At 44.8% G+C, this 22,680-nt stretch overlaps 1 protein-coding gene across 1 annotated transcript in view; it reads left to right on the top strand.

The window, feature by feature from the left end:
- PREX2 (phosphatidylinositol-3,4,5-trisphosphate dependent Rac exchange factor 2) overlaps window positions 1-22,412 on the top strand; it is a 310,741-nt gene extending 288,329 nt beyond the window's left edge. The window contains exons 39-40 of the mRNA XM_065397932.1: window positions 18,542-18,609; window positions 22,367-22,412. Coding sequence (XP_065254004.1) covers window positions 18,542-18,609; window positions 22,367-22,412 — 114 coding nt within the window. The remainder of the gene's footprint in view (window positions 1-18,541; window positions 18,610-22,366) is intronic.
- Window positions 22,413-22,680: the final 268 nt, after the last annotated feature.

The raw sequence follows: 22,680 nt of genomic DNA, 5'->3' as shown, positions 1-22,680 counted from the left end.
ATTGGCTAAGCAGCAGTTCTGCAGAAAAGGACCTGGGGATTACAGTGGATGAGAAGCTGGATATGAGTCAACAGTGTGCCCTTCTTGCTAACAGTATATTGGGCTGCATTTGTAGGATCATTGCCAGCAGATCGAGGGATGTGATTATTCCCCTCTATTCAGCATTAGTGAGGGCACATCTGGAGTATTTCATCCAGTTTTGCGCCTCGTACTACAGAAAGGATGTGGACAAATTGGAGACAGTCCAGCAGAGGGCAGTGAAAATGATTAGGGGGCTGGGGCACATGACTTATGAGGAGAGGCTGAGGGAACTGGTCTTATTTAGTCTGCAGAAGAGAAGAGTGAGGGGGGATTTGATAGCAGCCTTCAACTACCAGAAGGGGGTTTCCAAAGAGGATGGAGCTGGGCTGTTCTCAGTGGTGGCAGATGACAGAACAAGGAGCAATGGTCTCAAGTTGCAGTGGGGGAGGTCTACGTTGGATATTAGGAAAAACTATTTCACTAGGAGGGTGGTGAAGCACTGGAATGGGTTACCTAGGAAGGTGGTGGAATCTCCATCCATAGAGGTTTTTAAGGTCAGGCTTGACAAAGCCCTAGCTGGGATGATTTAGTTGAGGTTGGTCCTGCTTTGAGCAGGGGGTTGGACTAGATGACCTCCTGAAGTCTCTTCCAACCCTAATCTCCTATGATTCTATGATTGGCAGAGACCCTGGGGGAATTTTGCCTTCCTCTGCACTAGTGGTTCTCAACCAGAGGTCCGGGGCCCCCTGGGGGCCACGAGCATGTTTCAGGGGGTCCACCAAACCCTAGAACGCAGGGCAAGCCGAAGCCCTGACACACAGGACTGCAGCGTGGGGCACTGAGCCCCACCACCTGGGGCTGAAGCCGAAGACTGAGCAACTAAGCTTTGCGGTGCCCCCTGTGGTGTGGGACCCAGGGCAGTTGCCCTGTTTGCTACCCTCTAATGCTGGCCCTGGCTTTTATACGCAGAAAAACATTTGCTGTGGCACAGCTGGGCCGTGGAGTTTTTCTAGCATGTTGGGGGGGGGGGGGGGGCTCAGAAAGAAAAAGGTTGAGAACCCCTGCTCTGCAGCATGGGGCATGGATCACTTGCAGGTTTAAACTAGTATAAATTGTTAATTCTCGAAAAACAATGAGGAGTCTTTTGTTAGTCTCTAAGGTGGCACATTTATTTGGGTATAAGCTTTCATGGGATATAACCCACTTCATCAGCTGCATGGAGTGGAAAATAGAGTAAGCAGGAATAAATATACAGCACATGAAAAGATGGGAAACATGATTTGAGGACTTCAGTAGCTCGGCCACAGGTTAGGGGTCTATTACAGGAGTGAGTGGGTGATGTTCTGTGGGCTACAATGTGCAGGAGGTCAGATTAGATGATCATGATGGTTAGAGCCCTCCATAGACTCATAAACTCATAGACTTTAAGGTCAGAAGGGACCATTATGGTCATCTAGTCTGACCTCCCGCATGATGCAGGCCACAAAAGCTGACCCACCCACTTTCCCTTAACTCAGCTGTTGAAGTCTCCAGATCGTGATTTAAAGACTTCAAGTCGCAGAGAATCCTCCAGCTTGTGACCCCTGCCCTATGCTGCGGAGGAAGGCGAAAAACCTCCAGGGCCTCTGCCAATCTACCCTGGAGGAAAATTCCTTCCCGACCCCAAATATGGCGATCAGTAGAACCCCGAGCATACAGGCAAGAATCTCCAGCTGGACCCTCATTTTACCAGCGATGGCACGTTATTGCCTAATTGACTAAAATCACGTTATCCCATCAAACCATTCCCTCCATGAACTTATCTAGCCTAATCTTGAAGCCAGGGAGGTCTTTTGCCCCCACCGTTTCCCTCGGAAGGCTGTTCCAAAATTTCACCCCTCTGACGGTTAGAAACCTTCGTGTAATTTCAAGCCTAAACTTCCCCACGGCCAGTTTATATACATTTGTTCTCGTGTCCACATTAGTACTGAGCTGCAATAATTCCTCTCCCTCCCTGGTATTTATCCCTCTGATATATTTAAAGAGAGCAATCATATCCCCCCTCAGCCTTCTTTTGGTTAGGCTAAACAAACCGAGCTCCTCGAGTCTCCTTTCATAGGAAAGGTTTTCCATGCCTCGGATCATCCTAGTGGCCCTTCTCTGTACCCGTTCCAGTTTGAGTTCATCCTTTATAAACATAGGAGACCAGAACTGCACACAGTACTCCAAATGAGGTCTCACCAGCGCCTTGTATAACGGAAGCAGCACCTCCTTGTCCCTACTAGAAATACCACACCTAATGCATCCCAAGATCGCATTAGCTTTTTTCACAGCCACGTCACATTGCCGACTCATAGTCATCCTGCGATCAACCAGGACTCCGAGGTCCTTCTCCTCCTCCGTCACTTCCAACCGATGCGTCCCCAGCTTATAACTAAAATTCTTGTTAGTCATCCCTAAATGCATCACCTTACACTTCTTACTATTAAATCTCAGCCTATTATTATTACTCCAATTTACAAGGTCATCCAAGTCTCCCTGCAGAATATCCTGATCCTTCTCCGAATTGGCAATACCTCCCAACTTTGTGTCATCCGCAAACTTTATCAGCCCACTCCTACATTCGGTTCCGAGGTCAGTAATAAATAGATTAAATAAAATCAGACCCAAAACCGAACCTTGAGGAACCCCACTGGTGACCTCCCTCCAATCTGACAGTTCACCTTTCAGTACTACCCGCTGCAGTCTACCCTTTAACCAGTTCTTTATCCACCTCTGGATTTTCATATCGATCCCCATCTTTTCTAATTTAACCAATAATTCCTCATGCGGTACAGTATCAAACGCTTTACTAAAATTGAGGTATATTAGATCCACCGCATTTCCTTTATCTAGAAGGTCTGTTACTTTCTCAAAGAAGGAGTTCAGGTTGGTTTGGTACGATCTGCCTTTCGTAAACCCATGTTGTAATTTGTCCCAATTGCCATTCACCTCAAGGTCCTTAACTACTTTCTCCTTCAAAATTTTTTCCGAGACCTTGCATACTACAGATGTTAAACTAACAGGCCTGTAGTTACCCGGGTCACTTTTTTTCCCCTTCTTGAAAATAGGAACCACATTAGCTATTTTCCAGTCCAACGGTACCACCCCCGAGTTTACAGATTCATTAAAAATTATCGCTAAGGGGCTTGCAATTTCTTGTGCCAGTTCCTTCAATATTCTAGGATGAAGATCATCCGGTCCGCCCGATTTAGTCCCGTTTAGCTGGTCAAGTTTGGCTTCCACCTCTGATGCTGTAATGTCAATCCCCCGTCCTTTATTCCCCTCTGTCCTGCTCCCTCTATTTCTAAGCCCTTCATTAGCCTTATTAAAGACCGATGCAAAATATTCATTTAGATATTGTGCCATGCCTAGATTATCCTTAATCTCCACTCCATCTACATTCTTCAGTGGTCCCACTTCCTCTTTCTTTGTTTTCTTCCTATTTATATGGCTATAAAATCTCTTACTATTGGATTTAATTCCCCTGGCAAGGTCCAACTCTACACGGCTTTTGGCCTTTCTCACTGCATCCCTACATGCTCTGACCTCAATAAGGTAGGTTTCCTTGCTGATCCCTCCCCTCTTCCATTCTTTGTACGCTTTCTGTTTTTTCTTAATCGCCCCTTTGAGACGCCCGCTCATCCAGCTAGGTCTAAATCTTCTGCCTACTAACTGTTTTCCCTTTCTCGGGATACAGGCCTCGGACAGCTCGTGCAACTTCAACTTGAAATAATCCCAGGCGTCATCTGCCTTTAGATCCCTAAGTATGTTAGCCCAATCCACTTCCCTAAGTAGTTGCCTTAATTTATTAAAGTTGGCCTTTTTGAAATCGTAAACCTTAGTCACAGTTTTATTTCTGTTAATCCTTCCATTTAGTTTAAACCGAATTAGCTCATGGTCACTCGAGCCAAGGTTGTCCCCTACAACCATTTCCTCAACGAGGTCCTCACTACTCACCAGCACCAAATCTAAAATTGCATCCCCCCTCGTCGGTTCAGTTACTACTTGATGAAGGAATTCATCTGCTAGCACGTCTAGGAACATCTGAGCCCTATTATTGTTACTAGCATTTGTTCCCCAATCTATATCTGGGAAGTTAAAGTCTCCCATGATTACACAGTTCTTATTAGTTTTTACTTCCCTAAAAACATTAAATAGTTCTCTGTCTGCATCCAGGCTAGATCCTGGCGGTCTATAGCACACCCCAAGCACTATCTCAGGGGAGGCTCTAGTAGTTCTTTTACCCAGTGTAATTATTGCCCAGACAGACTCCGTCTTATCCATTCCATCACTTATTATTTCTTTACATTTTACCTCATTATTGACATACAATGCCACTCCCCCACCTTTACCTTTTTTCCGGTCATTCCTAAACAGCACATACCCTTCCATACCTGTACTCCAGTCATGACTACCGTTCCACCACGTTTCGGTTATTCCTACGATATCAGGTTTCATTTTTTGGACCAGGAGCTCCAATTCCTCCATTTTGTTACCTAGGCTTCTCGCATTGGTGTATAAACATCTTACTGTATGCTGTCTATCCTTTCTCCCATTAGTTATGCAATTTGGTACGGACCCCGTACTGTCCATCCGCCCCCTCCTTCTTATGTCCAATCCCCTACCCCTACCTATATCTGTGCTTATCTCTTCACCCTCCTTTTCAGTGTTGGAATCTGGCGTAGAGATTAACTGGACATCTCCCAACCGTCTCCCCCAAATTCCTAGTTTAAAGCCCTTTTGATGAGATGAGCCAGCCTCCCTCCCAGAAGTCTATTTCCTTCCCTACTCAGGTGAAGTCCATCCCGTGAGAACAGCTGTCTGTCCCCGAAAGCCTCCCAGTGGCCATACATCCCAAAGCCCTCCTTATAGCACCACTCCCTTAGCCAGCTATTTATCCTCACAATTCTGTCAGCCCTTTGCTGCCCTTCTCTAGGAACAGGCAGAATCCCACTGAAGATAATCTGAGCCTCAACTTCCTTAAGCGTCTTCCCCAGTCTGGCATAATCTCCCTTGATTCTCTCTAGCGAGAACCTAGCCGTGTCATTCGTTCCTACGTGAAGGATGAGCAAGGGGTTCTTACCTGCTCCTTTTAGGATCCTTTTCAACCGCAGGTCCACATCCCGTATCTTAGCGCCCGGCAGACAGCACACCCTTCTGTTTTCTGGGTCCGCCCTGGTCACAGGCCTGTCTAACCTCCTCAGTAAGGAGTCTCCAATCACATAAACCTGCCTTTGCCTGGTGACAGTGCGATCTACTAATGTATCCCCTGTTCCCTGTAGTTGTAACTCCTGTCTGTTTCTATTTTCCCTTATAGTCCCCCTAGTGCCATCCTGTATCCTCCCGGGGCCAAGTATTGATGCTGTCTCCATCAACTCCTCCCCTCTCTCTATTGGACTAGCCGCTCTTCTTTTCTTCCTCTGCCTCCCACCATCAGTTACCACCTGCTGCGTCCCCTCCTCGTTATCCAAACACCCAAACCTGTTCCTGAGTTCTATTTCCCCCTCACTAGCCCTCCTTTTCCTTGGCCTGCTTCTCACGGTCACATGCTTCCACTGCTCTTGTTCTCCCCCCGACATTACCCCCTCACAGACCATAGCCCCCGCTTCCACCTGCACCCCTGAGCATTCCCCTTCCGCCACTCCCTGCCTTTGCTCCAGTAGCTGCTCGAATCCCCTTCTAAACTCTACCAGGGTCTCTACCTGCATCTCCAACCCTCGGACCTTTTCCTCTAACAGGTCAATTAGGCGGCATTTCATACAGACATACCTCTGTTCAGGTGCCCCTGCTAGGACCATGTACATACCACAGCTGCCACATGTCACATGCGGATATCCGTGGATATGAATCGGTATCCGCAGAGCTCGAGGGCTCTACTGGGAACCACAACGGTGAAAGCAGCAGCATGTCAGGCCGCCACTCACAGGAGCCAGTGCCCAATGCAGGCTATTCCTCCAGCATGGCTGTACCGCTGTTTTTCTAATAGGCTGGAGGAGGACAAGGTAAAAGGTAATCTACTGAAAGAAAGATTGGCTACAATAGTGTAATGAGAGATGACCAAGGCCTAAAAAAGCTTTTTAATCATAGGGATGGGAGGAAATGAATTCACATGATGGAGGGAAATGAATAAATATTTTGGAGGAAATAATGAGTACAGTAACTCCTCACTTAACGTTGTAGTTATGTTCCTGAAAAATGTGACTTTAAGTGAAACGATGTTAAGCGAATCCAATTTCCCCATAAGAATTAATGTAAATAGAGGAGGTTGGGTTCCAGAAAAAAAAATTCACCAGTCAAAAGACATTATATACATATACAGTATACGTTTTAAATAATTTTAAACAAACCATTTAATACTGTACTCACCAATGATGATTGTGAAGCTTGGTTGAGGCACGGGCATAGCTGGGTCGGGGCGTTGGGACTTGCCCCATTCTGCCCGCCTAGCACTCCTGCTGGGAAGTGGGGTTGGGGGCTTGCCCGCTTCCCGGCTGGAATGCCGGGCGGGCAGAGTGGGGCAAGCCAAACAACCTTATAATGGAACATTGTGTGACTTTAAACGAGAATATTCTCTATAGATCAGCAACCTAATAACGAAATAATGTTAACCGGGATGATTTTCAGTGAGGAGTTACTGTAGATTTAGCAAGACACTAGATTTTTTGAGGGGAAGGGGAACAAGAATAATTGTTTTAAATACATGCACTATACAAGTATTCTAGTCAGATATTCATAAATGTTTTAGTTACATAGTGGGTACAATATACCCTGTGCCATTTAATGTATCTTCAGAGAATCTTGTAATTCAACTCAAACTAAGAAAATACAAACACAAACTAAGGGTGAAATGTAGCACCATGCAGAGGGTGTGGAAGGCTCTCTGCACTCTATATTAAGGATTTAGAGCAGGTGGGGTTTGAGTAGTATGAAAGGCCTTGTGCAATCATTCTGCACAGGGCTGAATTTCATCCTAACGCTATATATGTTATTTGAGTTTACTTAATATAATCTGGCTCCTATTTCCATTTTATTTTGTTTTATTAGTTTTAACCAGATATTACCTGCACACACCATAATTTAATAATGGAACCAGCACTATATTAAAATGCACTAGGGGAACTTGTAATACACACTAGCAGGGTCTACGTGGCCCAATTAATATGCAACACATTAGTGAGCTTTAGAAATCACGCTCCTGTAGTGTGCATTACCCACCATGTAGACAAACTGTTAGATTAGACCCTGAATGTGAACTAGGTACCTTTTAGAGCACACCAAGAGGATCTACACAGAGTGCAGCATGTTAGAGTGCTTTACAAATCACACCCCTCTAGTGAGTTTGCTGGCACCGTGTAGACAAATCCTAACACATCCGAGGGCACCCAAAGTGAATAATGGAGGAAACCTGCTTAAATAGGGCAACCTCAGGAAGTGGATTTTTTCCCTATTAAATTGAATAGGGCTATACTCATATGTAACACAAATGTCATAATTAATTGTCTGGGCTGTACCGTTGGAACAGTTTTCAGTGTAATTGCCCTGTCATTTATAATTCAAAGTCCACAAATGCTTGTACGGTAAGAATTGAGGATCAGAGCCCTGTTTATTACAGTTAGTATTATAGGGATGAGTTGGAATCCACCAATGCATCCAAATTAAGTGACTTCTGCTTTTCATTAGTTAATCCAGTCTACAATCATTTTAAATGTATAAATTACTGGACAACCACCTGCTTTTACACTCTTCAAGCATGAAAATCTGTGAATGCAAATAATAGAGTCTAACACTTGGGCTTACTCCTGACAGAATTAGAACTCACAAAAAAACAGGTGTCTAAAGGGGTTTTTGCTAATGCAAATCCTATCACCCTCTCACACTGTGTTAATACTCCAACACTGCATGTGTCTAATACACAGAGGAGAGGAGTCTGTGACAGCTCTTTGCTTGAGAGCCTGTCTCTCTAGCACAAGCTGTAAGGGCTTGTGCTTTTAGCTCTGGAAGGGTTCAGTTCTTGGTGTTGACAAGTTGTGACACTTACAGGTGTTGCATGTTGGCAAGATTGAACATTGAGGTGTATGCTTCATACTTGCAGGGGGGGGCACCCAGAGGAAGGAGGAGTGCAAAAGACAGACTTGATGCTGGAATGCAGGTATGCACCCTGCTGCTGCAGCCCCTCATGGCTGAATCCAATGTCCAGTAGTCCATGAGAGGCTATATAATGTTTCAGAAAGTGAAAGGTGACACAGATTCCTTCACAGAGTTTCCCTTCAGCTGACAATTATGTTGTCACTGCTAAATATGGAGGGTTGCTCTTGGTGTACTTGCTTTCAGTAACTTGTAAATGGGGATGAAATATTTTAGACATGAAGAATTTACTGAGATACATCATAGCTTCTCATACCCTTCAGGAGGGTCAACATAGTTGAGTGGCTTCAGCAGCGTGGTTTATTCTTCTGATTCCCAGGCAGGTACAGTTTCCTTTCTCCATGACTTTTGGGGCACTATCCACTGAAATACACAAAGTTGTATTAAAAACTAGGAAATTAACAAACAAAAACTATATTTAATGGCTGTTAAGGTTGCATCAGGACACAACCCACCCACCCAAAACCTTAAAAGCATGGAAAAAAGTTAAGGAGAAAGACATGTGCATTCCTTTCCACATTCATATTGCCTGCAGCTGTGTTAATAACACACTCAAACACTCCATAAAGCTTTCATTTTCATCTCCTATCATATCCCCAAAAGCAATATGTACTCCAAATTGTGAAGATTGAATTCTAACACAAAACCTTAACAGGGACCTCAATCATATTAATGAAGAATAACTTCCCAAATGCCTGGAATGTGTAATAGTTAGGGGAGCTGAGCTGTTGATATAACTGATCATAAAAGCATATGAGGTTATTGTTAAAAATTTTCTTATCACTACATGGTAGCCACTTTCCAAACATTCAGGAAGGATGCTCTTTTCTCCAAGGAATTGACAATCTAAGAACAGACAAGTAAACAGAGGACAGGATAAAAGGAACAACAACAGGCTATATGTGCATGTATATGTGTGTAGATATATATGTGTGTGTGTGTGTGTGTATACACACACACACACACACACGTCAGCTTAATTCTCTGTAAATAGCATGACAAAAGTGGGTTTTCAAGAGAGACTTAAATGTGGAGAGGTTAGAAGCCTTGAGGATGAGCTCATAGTTTGCATAGAGTCCACATGGAAGACGATATGGAGAAGGAGACTGAAAAGATAAGTGGGCAGAAAAGCCTGGGAACATTATTTGTGTTGTCTTACCCTGAGTAACATTTTGTCATTGCTTTAACGTGGATATACAATAACATTGCATTTTCTATAACATTGCGATACAGATTTAGTGCTCAGTTGATTATATAGGCACAAATGTAAGCTACTTTTTTTCAAAACTGTGACGGATTTCCCTGCGGTGCAACCTGGAACTGGGATACTGCTGAGCCCTCTGGCATACCAATCTGTGCCCCCTCTCACACTGTGAGGCTGTGACAAGCTGCAATCCTCTCCAGGTCTTGCACTTGCACAGTCATACATAAGCATGGACACACCCAATTGCAGTTACATGAGTGCTTTTGCTCACCACTCATGAACCAACAATAGAGAGGCTCCAGCCAATCCCCCACAGCTCCCTAGCCTAGGGCCCCAGAGCTATACCGTCTAGCCCTGGTCAGAAGCCTGACCAGTGTAAGTTTATTATCCAGTTTGCCCCTCCCTTAGTGTGGAGAGGACAGTGCACCAGCCCCTGTTCCTGAGCAGATTTCACTTTGCACTTCAAACAACATACTGTTTTAGGTAAAAAAATATATATAAAACACATTTATTAACTACAGAAAGATAGATTCTTAGTGATTGTAAGTGATAGTGTACAGCTCAAAGTTGGTTACCTAAGAAATAAAACAAAATTGCAATCTAAGTTCTATACACTAGACAGGATTTGAATCAAGCAGTGTCTCACCCTGATGGTACAAACAGTCTTCCATACTCAGACTAGAAATCCCTTCAGCCTGGGACCATATCCCCAGTTCAGACTTTGTTCCTACGGTGTTTCCAGGTGTTGAGTTGTGGGAGAAGTGAGGCCAAGTGATGATGTCACTTCCCCCTTTTATAGCTTCTTCCATGTGTTGGGAACTTCATTGTCCCCAAAAAAAGCCCCAGGCACAGTTAGTGGAAAAGTACAGGCACAAGTTGGAATCCAGTATCACATGTTCCAGTCACATGCCCTTGCATGCTTCGATGAGTCATAGCAGGGGCCATTACCCATATTCTGGATAGAATGTCCCCAGAAAAGTCCATCAGGTGGGCATAAGCTTCTGCGATGGCCCATTGTGTTCATTTATTGGGCCATTAGCTTAAATAGTCCATTCACAATGTGCTGGCTAGACTGGATGTAAACTACCTTATCCTATCTCCTAGAACTAGAAGGGACCTTGAAAGTTCATCGAGTCCAGCCCCCTGCCTTCACTAGCAGGACCAAGTACTGATTTTGCCCCAGATCCCTAAGTGGCCCCCTCAAGGATTGAACTCACAACCCTGGGTTTAGCAGGCCAATGCGCAAACCACTGAGCTATCCCTCCCCCCCCCTTATGGGAGTTACAAACACATTTGAAATACTGGTACATAGTTAATATTCATAACTTCAGATACAATGATAGCACATACATTCCAATGGGATATTAATGTTCAACAGATCAAGACTTTTAGAATGATACCTTACAAGGTATACTTTGCATAAAACATATCATAATTATATCACCATTGTAAATATGGGGGTGCCAGGGTATTGCTTTGGGGTACAGAATGTCACAAAAACGTGGTTACTTTTTGCCCTCCTTAAACAAGTGTCAACCTGTGAAAATCATTGCTGGGGGTATTGTGAACGGGGTTCAAAAAAGAACTAGATAAGTTCATGGAGGATAGATCCATCAGTGGCTATTAGCCAGATGGTTCGGGATGTAACACCATACTTTGAGTGTCCCCTAGCCTCTGATTGCCAGAAGCTGGGAGTGGATGACAGGGGATGGATTACTTGATGATTTCCTGTTCTATTCATTCCCTCTGAAGCACCTGGCATTGGCCACTGTTGGAAGAGTGGATACTGGGCTAGATGGACCTTTGGTCTGACTCAGTATGGCCGTTCTTATGTAAGTGTCCTGGCAGAGTGGGTCTGTCTTTTTTTTTTTCTAACGACAATAGAAATACCGCTTCATAAATCAATTTACAGATCTGGTGATGGAACTTTCTCTACCCAAAGATAAAGGTCATCTTCCGTGAGTGCCCAGGCACTATTGGTTCACAGAGCAAAGAGTTCTAATGCTCTTTAACTGTGCTATCTGTTACTCCAATATGGGACTAGCAATTTCAACATGCAGATTGTTATTGGTTTAAAAATATCAGATGGGCAGAAAAAATAAAAAGCCAATTATTTCTTGAATAAAAAAAGTCACAAGTGATTTAGATGTACTAAAATGGAGGATGAAGGATCACATAGCAAGCTATTAGTAATCCTGATTCCCAGCCCCCAGGAGAAAAAATGAACCTGTTTGTGGGGGTGGTTTAAGTAAGGTCTAATTTGTTCTCCTAATAAACAGTATATTAGATGGATGTATAAAGCCAAAATCCTTTGAAATCAACACTTTTGATTTACTATGCTAGCTAGATATTAGGATTAATTTGTCTAGTGGGTGATGTAAATAAAAATATGTTATTTTTCTTCCTCTGAAGCAGTTTCAGTGTTAAAAGTCGGGATCTACTTATGACTAATGTTAATATATTCTCATATATATTATGTATACACTGGTATTCAGTTAAGTTAATCACATCGATCTTGACCATCAGCAATTTATCTTTGATATATACATACCCATGTCAAACAATTCAAAGTGGTTTATTAATGATGATAGAGTTACATGTGTCATAGAGATATTGACATCAGGGTTTTTCAAATTAGATGTACCAATGATGTGTGTTTTGGCAATAGCTAATGTTAAAAAGTTTAATCAATATTTTTGCTTTCTCAGAATATATTGTACTTTATAAAACATGAAAGAAATGCTATTTATGAATTATTTAGTGAATTTAATTTTTCATAGTTGTTCTAGAGTTGTTTAAGTAGATAAGTGTGGGTTGTTTTTTTCTTCAGTACCATTAAACTTAAAAAATAGATAACAAAACAATGATTTTTAAGTTGCATGTGTCTGTTTACTCTAATTGTGAATACCTGCTGCCTGCAGGTATTTAGTCTATTCCATCTTAAGTTTGAGTCCTTTATTGTGTACTAATGTGGGAGTTTTATTGTGGTAGTGGACTGAGGTACCAAATTTTAGCCAAAATGCAAGTTATTTACTCACTCTAAGGGTATGTCTACACTACGAAATTAGGTCGAATTTATAGAAGCTGGTTTTATAGAAATCGGTTGTGTACAGCCGATTGTGTGTGTCCCCACATAAAATGCTCTAAGTGCATTAAGTTGGCGGACCGCGTCCACAGTACCGAGGCTAGCGTTGACTTCCGGAGCGTTGCACTGTGGGTAGCTATCCCACAGTTCCTGCAGTCTCCGCCGCCCATTGGAATTCTGGGTTGAGATCCCAATGCCTGAATGATGCAAAACAGTGTCGCGGGGGGTTCTGGGTACATGTCGTCAGGCACCTCCCCCTCCGTCAGAGCAACGGTAGACAATCGATTCGCGCCTTTTTACCTGGGTTACCTGTGCAGACAACATACCATGCCAAGCATGGAGCCCGCTCAGCTCAGCTCACCGTTACCATATGTCCTCTGGGTGCCGGCAGACGTGGTACTGCATTGCTACACAGCAGCAGCTAATTGCCTTTTGGCAGTAGACGGTGCAGTATGACTGGTAGCCTTCATCGGCGATCTGGGTGCTGGCAGACGTGGGGCTGGCAGACGTGGGGCTGCATTGCACACAGCAGCAGCCCCTTGCCTTTTGGTAGAAGATGGTATATTACGATTGGTATCCGTCGTCATCGTACTGCAGTGGCTGTCAATCATGGGCACCTGGGCAGACATGCTCAGTCCTATCGAACTGTCTTGACGATGATGGCTATCAGTCGTAGTATGCTATTTTCTGCCAAGCGCCCAGTATTTTCTGCCAAGCACCCAGAAGATGCCGAGGGCTATCAGTCATGCTGCACCATCGTCTGCCAGCTTAAGATGTAAAAAATAGATTTGTTCTGTATTCATTTGCTTCCCCCTCCCTCCGTGAAATCAACGGCCTGCTAAACCCAGGGTTTTGAGTTCAATCTTTGGGGGAGGCCATTTTGTGTGACAGTTGTTTGTGTTTCTCCCTGATGCACAGCCACCTTTGTTGATTTTAATTCCCTGTACCTGTACGCCATGTTGTCACTCGCCCCTTCCTTCCTCCCTCCCTCCATCCGTCAGATATTAGTTTTGCGCCTTTTTTCAGACCAGACGCCATAGCTAGCACTGGGATCATGGAGCCCGCTCAGATCACCATGGCAATTATGAGTACTATGAACACCACGCGCATTGTCCTGGAGTATATGCAGAGCCAGGACATGCCAAAGCAAAACCAGGACCAGCCGAGGAGGCGATTGCAGCGCGGCGAGGAGAGTGATGAGGAAATTGACATGGACATAGACCTCTCACAAGGCACAGGCCCCAGCAATGTGGAAATCATGGTGTTACTGGGGCAGGTTCATGCCGTGGAACGCCGATTCTGGGCCCGGGAAACAAGCACAGACTGGTGGGACCGCATCGTGCTGCAGGTGTGGGACGATTCCCAGTGGCTGCGAAACTTTCGCATGCGTAAGGGCACTTTCATGGAACTTTGTGACTTGCTTTCCCCTGCCCTGAAGCGTCAGAATACCAGGATGAGAGCAGCCCTCACAGTTGAGAAGCGAGTGGCGATAGCCCTGTGGAAGCTTGCAACGCCAGACAGCTATCGGTCAGTCGGGAATCAATTTGGAGTGGGCAACTCTACTGTGGGGGCTGCTGTGATCCAAGTTGCCAGGGCAATCAAAGACCTGGTGATATCAAAGGTAGTGACTCTGGGAAACGTGCAGGCCATAGTGGATGGCTTTGCTGCAATGGGATTCCCAAACTGTGGTGGGGCGATAGACGGAACCCATATCCCTATCTTGGCACCGGAGCACCAAGCCACCGAGTACATAAACCACAAGGGGTACTTTTCAATGCTGCTGCAAGCCCTGGTGGATCACAAGGGACGTTTCACCAACATCAACATGGGATGGCCGGGAAAGGTACATGATGCTCGCGTCTTCAGGCACTCTGGTCTGTTTCGAAAGCTGGAGGAAGGGACTTTCTTCCCGGACCAGAAAATAACCATTGGGGATGTTGAAATGCCTATCGTGATCCTTGGGGACCCAGCCTACCCCTTAATGCCATGGCTCATGAAGCCATACACAGGCAGCCTGGACAGTAGTCAGGACCTGTTCAACTACAGGCTGAGCAAGTGCCGAATGGTGGAGGAATGTGCATTTGGACGTTTAAAAGCACGCTGGCGCAGCTTACTGACTCGCTCAGACCTCAGCGAAAAGAATATCCCCATTGTTATTGCTGCTTGCTGTGCGCTCCACAATATCTGTGAGAGTAAGGGGGAGACATTTATGGCGGGGTGGGAGGTTGAGGCAAATCGCCTGGCCGCTGATTACGCGCAGCCAGACACCAGGGCGGTTAGAAGAGCACAGCAGGGCGCGGTGCGCATCAGAGAAGCTTTGAAAATGAGTTTTGTGACTGGCCAGGCTACGGTGTGAAACTTCTGTTTGTTTCTCCTTGATGAACCCTCCACCCCCCCCCCACCCGGTTCACTCTACTTCCCTGTAAACCAACCACCCCACCCTCTCCTCCCCCCTTCGAGCACCACTTGCAGAGGCAATAAAGTCATTGTTACTTCACATTCATGCATTCTTTATTAATTCATCACACAACTAGGGGGATAATTGCCAAGGTAGCCCGGGATGGGTGGGGGAGGAGGGAAGGAAAAGGACACACTGCAGTTTAAAACTTTAACTCTTATTGAAGGCCAGCCTTCTGATGCTCGGGCAATCATCTGGGGTGGAGTGACTGGGTGGCCGGAGGCCCCCCCACCGTGTTCTTGGGCGTCTGGGTGAGGAGGCTATGGAAGTTGGGGAGGAGGGCTGTTGGTTACACAGGGGCTGTAGCGGCGGTCTCTGCTCCTGCTGCCTTTCCTGCAGCTCAACCATACACTGGAGCATATCAGTTTGATGCTCCAGCAGCCGGAGCATCGACTCTTGCCTTCTGTCTGCAAGCTGACGCCACCTATCATCTTCAGCCCGCCACTTGCTCTGTTCATCCCGTGATTCAGCCCGCCACCTCTCCTCTCGTTCATACTGTGCTTTTCTGTAGTCTGACATTGACTGCCTCCACGCATTCTGCTGTGCTCTTTCAGCGTGGGAGGACATCTGGAGCTCCGTGAACATATCATCCCGAGTCCGTCGTTTTCTCCTTCTAATCTTCACTAGCCTCTGTGAAGGAGAAACATTTGCAGCTGGTGGAGGAGAAGGGAGAGGTGGTTAAAAAAGACACATTTTAGAGAACAATGGGTACACTCTTTCACGTTAAATTTTGCTGTTCACATTACACAGCACATGTGCTTTCGTTACAAGGTCGCATTTTTCCTCTTATATTGAGGGCCTGCCGGTTTGGTGTGAGAGATCACTCACGCAGTGCCAGGCAACAGATTTCGGCTTGCAGGCAGCCATGGTAAGCCACAGTCTTTTGGCTTTTTTAACCTTCTTAACATGTGGGAATGGTTTCAAACAGTAGCGCCCTCATTTCCCATACCAAGCACCCGTTGGGTTGGCCATTTAAAATGGGTTTGCAATGTAAAAGGAGGGGCTGCGGTTTCCAGGTTAACATGCAGCACAAACCCAACTAACCCCCCTCTCCCCCACACCCAATTATCGGGGATGATCACTTCACCCCTCCCCCCCACCGCGTGGCTAACAGCGGGGAACATTTCTGTTCAGCAGAGCATGAAGGGGCACCTCTGAATGTCCCCTTAATAAAATCGCCCCATTTCAACCAGGTGACCGTGAATGATATCACTCTCCTGAGGATAACAAAGAGCGATAAGGAATGGATGTTGTCTGCATGCCAGCAAACACCGGGACCATACGCTGCCATGCTTTGTTATGCAATGATTCCAGACTACGTGCTACTGGCCTGGCGTGGTAAAGTGTCCTACCATGGCGGACGGGATAAGGCAGCCCTCCCCAGAAACCTTTTGCAAAGGCTTTGGGAGTACATGAAGGAGAGCTTTCTGGAGATGTCCCTGGAGGATTTCCGCTCCATCCCCACACACGTTAACAGACTTTTCCAGTAGCTGTACTGGCCGCGATTGCCAGGGCAAATTAATCATTAATCATTAAACATGCTTGCTTTTAAACCATGTGTAATATTTAAAAAGGTACACTCACCAGAGGTCCCCTGTGTGCCCTCAGGGTCTGGGAGCACGCCTTGGGTGAGTTCAGGGGTTACTGGTTCCAGGTCCAGGGTGATAAACATATCCTGGCTGTTGGGGAAACCGGTTTCTCCGCTTCCTTGCTGCTGTGAGCTATCTACATTATCTTCATCCTCATCTTCCTCGTACCCCGAACCCGCTTCCCTGTGTGTTTCTCCAGTGAAGGAGTCATAGCACACGGTTGGGGTAGTGGTGGCTGCACCCCCTAGCATGGCATGCAGCTCCGCGTAGAAGCGGCATGTTTGCGGCTCTGCCCCAGACCTTCCGTTTGCCTCTCTGGCTTTGTGGTAGGCTTGCCTTAGCTCCTTAATTTTCACGCGGCACTGCTGTGCGTCCCTGTTATGGCCTCTGTCCTTCATGGCCTTGGAGACCTTTTCTAATATTTTGCCATTTTGTTTACTGCTACGGAGTTCAGCCAGCACTGATTCATCTCCCCATATGGCGAGCAGATCCCGTACCTCCCGTTCGGTCCATGATGGAGCTCTTTTGCGATCCTGGGACTCCATCACGGTTACCTGTGCTGATGAGCTCTGCATGGTCACCTGTGCTCTCCACGCTGGGCAAACAGGAAATGGAATTCAAACATTCGCGGGGCTTTTCCTGTCTACCTGGTCAGTGCATCTGAGTTGAGAGTGCTGTCCAGAGCAGTCACAATGAAGCACTGTGGGATAGCTCCTGGAGGCCAATAACGTCGAATTCTGTCCACACTACCCCAATTCCAACCCGCTAAGGCCGATTTTACCGCTAATCCCCTCGTCGGAGGTGGAGTAAAGAAACCGGTTTAAAGGGCCCTTTAAGTCGAAAGAAAGGGCTTCGTCGTGTGAACGTGTCCAGGCTTAATTCAATTTAACGCTGCTAAAGTCGACCTAAACTCGTAGTGTAGACCAGGCCTAATACTCAATCCAATCAGTGGCTGAGCCATACCCTTGCACGGTTTGTCACTACAGATATGTCTTGTTTTAGATATAACTTTACCTCTATCCCACACAAAATTGATATTCTCTCAGTTTAACTATTGTGAGATTAATCTATTTTTACCTTCATGTGCAGTTATTTGTTGTCTTCATTTTGTTTTGCATTTGACCTGGGGAAGGGAGGGGAAAGAGAGAGAGAAAGAGAATGAATAGGTTTTGCTTCCTCTAAAAACTAGAAAACAAATATTGGCAATAGTAAGTCTATTAGATCTGTTCTTTTTGATTGGCAATAATAATACGTCTAGTAGATCTGCCATTGCTTGCTGACTGTTTTTGGAAAGTCAGGTTAATTAATTTCCATTGATGCACCACTTGTCTGTGTTGCTCATCAGTATAGTATTTGAGCAGCTTTCATGCTTAAATGAATTCATCCTCACAATATCCCTGTGAGGTAGGAAAGCATTATTATTCCTGTCTTATGAATGGGGAACTGAGACACGGAGAGAGTAACTTGGCCAAGGTTATACAGGAAGATTGTGTCAGAGCCAAGAATAGAACCCATATCTACCATGTCCTCATCTAGTGCCTTAAGCACAGGCCATCCTTTTCTGTGCTTAAACAGACAATTGCTCATAAGGAGTATTCTTGGGTGTGGGATGGAACCTGTAATACTTACTCAGAACTCACACTGATTGTGATGGGAATTGTGGAAGAGTGAGAACTCCAGAAGAGCGAGGAATGCCAGGAAAACTGAATCAGCAGTGTGAGAGTAGTGTAGTTGTTAGCTTCTTCACAACTTAAATGTTAAACTTTTTTTCTGAAGATCTTTGTTTGTATCTGCTTTTTGTCTCTCTTTTCCTGCATCTTTATAAAATCATATTTAGTAGCATTTATTAGAAAGTGGTTTTCTTGGTTGCCTTCAAAAGAAAAGAATTATTTATGTAGGACATCAATAGTGAAGTTTATTTATTGATAAATCTAATCCTTGGCCTATTATACACCCAGTAGGTACACTAAAACTTGCATTAGCTCGGTGTGAAGCAAAATCTTTTTTCTTTCTTGCAGGGAGCAAGAGTGCAGAACACTGCCAAGAATTTAGGAGTGAGGGACCGAACGCCACAATCTGTCCCAAGGTAACTAAATAGTAGAATCAGTTGTTTGTGTCCGAGTCCATGATTTGTTTAGTTTGTGCCTAATCATTCTCCCAGTCACAAGCATGCAGCTCAAATTGACTTCACTGTACTTATGGACAAAGTTTGGCTTCTTAATATCCAGAGAATTACTTGGGTTTAAAACCACATAACTCCAATTACAGTAAACTAGTTGCAGAATTAAAATTTCATGCAATACTTCAAAAATTTACTCTGAAGTTTATCTTATTGTTTACAGTCTCTCAGTTTGATTAAAATCTAATATTTGGTTGTTGAATAATAATTACACAGTGATATACTATAGATACATAAACAGGAATATATGTAGATAACAGATAATAGACCCACTGAGGTGTTAAAATTCCAGTAAGGAAACAATGTAATATTTAAGAACATAAACAATGGAAAACAACAAAGCTTCATATGAGAGAGACTTCAGGATTCTGATCAATAATCAAAAGAGAAAACTGTGTGTGTGTGTTTTCCTTTTTTTGAGCTTAACTCCAAAACAAGTCAAATGAAATTGACCACAGGTTGATAAGTTACAAAGGTGGGGAGTTTGTAACCCAAGTGTTAAAGGCTTTGGAAGTAAAACCAGTAGTGTGAAATATCTCCTGAATTTATATCATTTTGTGTTAGCAAGTTTTATCTTTGTTTTCCCCAAAATGGAAACATTAAAATTCATACCACATAAGCTGGAGCATGAGAGGCTTTTTAATGTGGAATGTGTTGCCATTGTTTCCCCTTAGCTGTCTAACCATGGGGAAGTCTCTGCATTCCCAACCAGTCAACACAGTATCTTCTGGATTCCCCAGCCCTTCCTTCTTAGGAACCATCTGCTTCCCCCCTCTTTCTGGCAACTCTGATTCCACCAATTTTTCTCCAGTAGGAGAATAGACCACTTAATGAGTTCCTTACAAAAATCACTTATGGAGCAACCAGGCATCACTCCTTGACAGTTAATCTCCTCTGCATTGTATCTGAGCTGCTGCTTCGAGTATATGTGTCAGCAGGGATCCTACTGTGGGTGCACATGCACCTCAAACATGTGAGATCAGAGTCTTTCGAATAGCAGTGTTGGTTAGTTCCATGTTAGTGCCCTGTGCCACATTGTGCTCCTTTGCAAGGACAGAAAGGGCAGAGCAGGTGCAACCCTCTCTCAGTTCCCTCTTACTGCTTCTGGCAGCAAGGCGGAACCCACCTAGTGTCTGACCCATGACTCCTTAGAGAAAAAGGCAAATAATAGTGCCCATCTTTAAAAAAGGGAAGAAGGAGAATCCGGGGAACTACAGATTGGTCAGCCTCACCTCAGTCCCTGGAAAAATCATGCAGCAGGTCCTCAAGGAATCCATTTTGAAGCACCTGGAGGAGAGGAAGGTGATCAGGAACAGTCAGCATGGATTCACCAAGGGCAAGTCATGCCTGAGCACTCTGATTGCCTTTTATGATGAGATAACTGGCTTTGTGTATATAGAGAAAGCGGTGGACGTGATATATCTTGAATTTAGCAAAGCTTTCGATACGGTCTCACACAGTATTCTTGCCAGCAAGTTAAAAAAGTATGGATTGGATGAATGGACTATAAGGTGGATAGAAAGCTGACTAGATCATCGGGCTCAACGGGTAGTGAGCAACAGCTTGATGTCTAGTTGGCAGCCAGTATCAAGCAGAGTGCCCCGGGGGGTCTGTCCTGGGGCCGGTTTTGTTCAACATCTTCATTAATGATCTGGATGATGGGATGGATTGCACCCTCAGCAAGTTCACGGATGACACTAAGCTGTGGGGAGAGGTAGATATGCTGGAGGGTAGGGATACTGCCCAGAGTGACCTAGACAAACTGGAGGATTGGGCTGAAAGAAATCTGATGAGGTTCAACAAGGACAAGTGCAGAGTCCTGCAAGAATCCCATGCACCGCTACAGTCTGGGGACTGACTGGCTAAGCAGCAGTTCTGCAGAAAAGGACCTGGGGATTAGAGTGGACGAAAAGCTGGATAAGAATCAGCAGTGTGCCCTTCATGCCACGAAGGCTAACGGCATATTGGGCTGCATTAGTAGGGGCATTGCCAACAGATCGAGGGAAGTGATTATTCCCCTCTCTTCGGCACTGTTGAGGCCACATCTTGAGTATTGCATCCAGTTTTGGGCCCCCCACTACAGAAAGGATGTGGACAAATTGGAGACAGTCCAGCGAAAATTATTAGGGGGCTGGGGCACATGACTTATGAGGAGAAGCGGAGGGAACTGGTCTTATTTAGTCTGCAGAAAAGAGTGAGGGAGGATTTGATAGCAGCCTTCAACTACCTGAAGGGGGGTTCCAAAGAGGATGGAGCTAGGCTGTTCTCAGTGGTGGCAGATGACAGAACGAGGAGCAATGGTCTCAAGTTGCAGTGGGGGAGGTCTAGGTTGGATATTAGGAAAAATTATTTCACTAGGAGGGTGGTGAAGCACTGGAATGGGTTACCTAGGGAGGTGGTGGAATCTCCATCCTAAGAGGTTTTTAAGGCCCGGCTTGACAAAGCCCTGGCTGTGATGTTTTAGCTGGGGTTGATCCTGCTTTGAGCAGGGGGTTGGACTAGATGACCTCCTGAGATCTCTTCCAACTTTAATCTTCTATGATTCTAAAGCTATTTGAAGTTTGGTTTGGAAGTTTGCAAACTTCCCTGCAAAAATTCAGGTACCACAACACCACAAAGTGTGTAGGTATCAGCATCTTTCATAATACTCAAACACATTAAACATATTTTTATTTCTTGCTCTCTGGCTTTGTCAGTGTCACAATCTCCTGACATCTAACTGCTTTATGTGCAATGATCACTTCATTTTGGATTCTGCCACACTTCCTCCCTGCCCTGCCAGACACCTTAGTCTCTTCCTTTTATTATCTCTTTCTACCTGCTGCAATAATGCACTTTCTCTCAGGAAATATGTAGACTCCAGATTAGACCATTCTTAGTACTGTGTCACAGTGCTGCAGTGTAAGGGGAGATGCTGCAAAGCGATGGGCATTTTCCTACCCTTTCTCATAGAACAGAAAAGTCCTCGCTACAGTGAGCCTCAAGTCAGAATAATTGTCCTTTATTTTTGGTATTAATGTGATGGTAACTTTACAAACATTTGTTAAAAGCCAACCTGTGATGAAGGAGTTAATAGAAATGTCAGTGTCTTCATAAATGGAGGAACTGACAAACACTGGCAGCACAACTATTTCAGACTGTATTGATCTTTTTTTGCATTGAACCTGTTACCTTGAGTCCTTAATTTCTCTATCTGACTTCAGTTAATGTCTCTCTCTCCAAAATTCGAAGGCTGACATATGTACTTGTGGTGCATCTGATGTCTGTCTTAGTCTGCTGGAACCCAAGACCAAATGGGAGCATTTTGTAGGAGACGTACAAACAGAGAAAAAAATAAACAGTTAATAAAACATGTGATGGCCAGCCAATAGGAATTGGGTCTGCAAATTGCTGTGCGTATGTACTGCAGTCCTTGAGAGGGCAAGGCAAACTAGAGAGCAGAGCTGTCCTAAGTGGAGCTGAGGTTACAAAAGTGGAGCTGTCCTAAGTGGAGCTTCTGCTTGTTTGAGTGATGGAGAGAAAGGTCTGACTTTGCAGCTTGCATTTGTAGCAACTGGATCACCAAAATATAACTTCAGATTTAGTTTGTTTTGCCTCTATCAGACCATTTTAATAATGACAGTACTCCCAGACTAATATGATGGCTCTTTTTCATTTTGCCCAGATTATACAAGCTATGCCAGCCACCACCTCCTGCTGGGGAAGAATGAAGAGAACTACCCAAGAAGTAATCAAGTAACATCTTTTAAGACATTGGACTATACAGCAAAATTAAATGGCATTCTAGTAGAACGTGCCTGGAGAATTGATAAATAGAGGCTTTTCACTCAGGATAAAGAAGTGTCTGTCCTTAATATTTTTCTATCAGCATTGGACAACTGACTTCTGGAGAAAATATTTCTGGACTCCATGCACTATGGTCTCCCGTAAATAAAACAGGAACTTTATGGGTTTTTACCTGGATATTTTACACTGGAA

Source organism: Emys orbicularis, chromosome 2, assembly GCF_028017835.1.
Source record: "Emys orbicularis isolate rEmyOrb1 chromosome 2, rEmyOrb1.hap1, whole genome shotgun sequence".
Classification (NCBI taxonomy): Eukaryota; Metazoa; Chordata; order Testudines; family Emydidae; genus Emys; species Emys orbicularis.
Note: the sequence above shows the minus strand (reverse complement) of the source record. Positions and strands in the feature narration are given on the sequence as shown.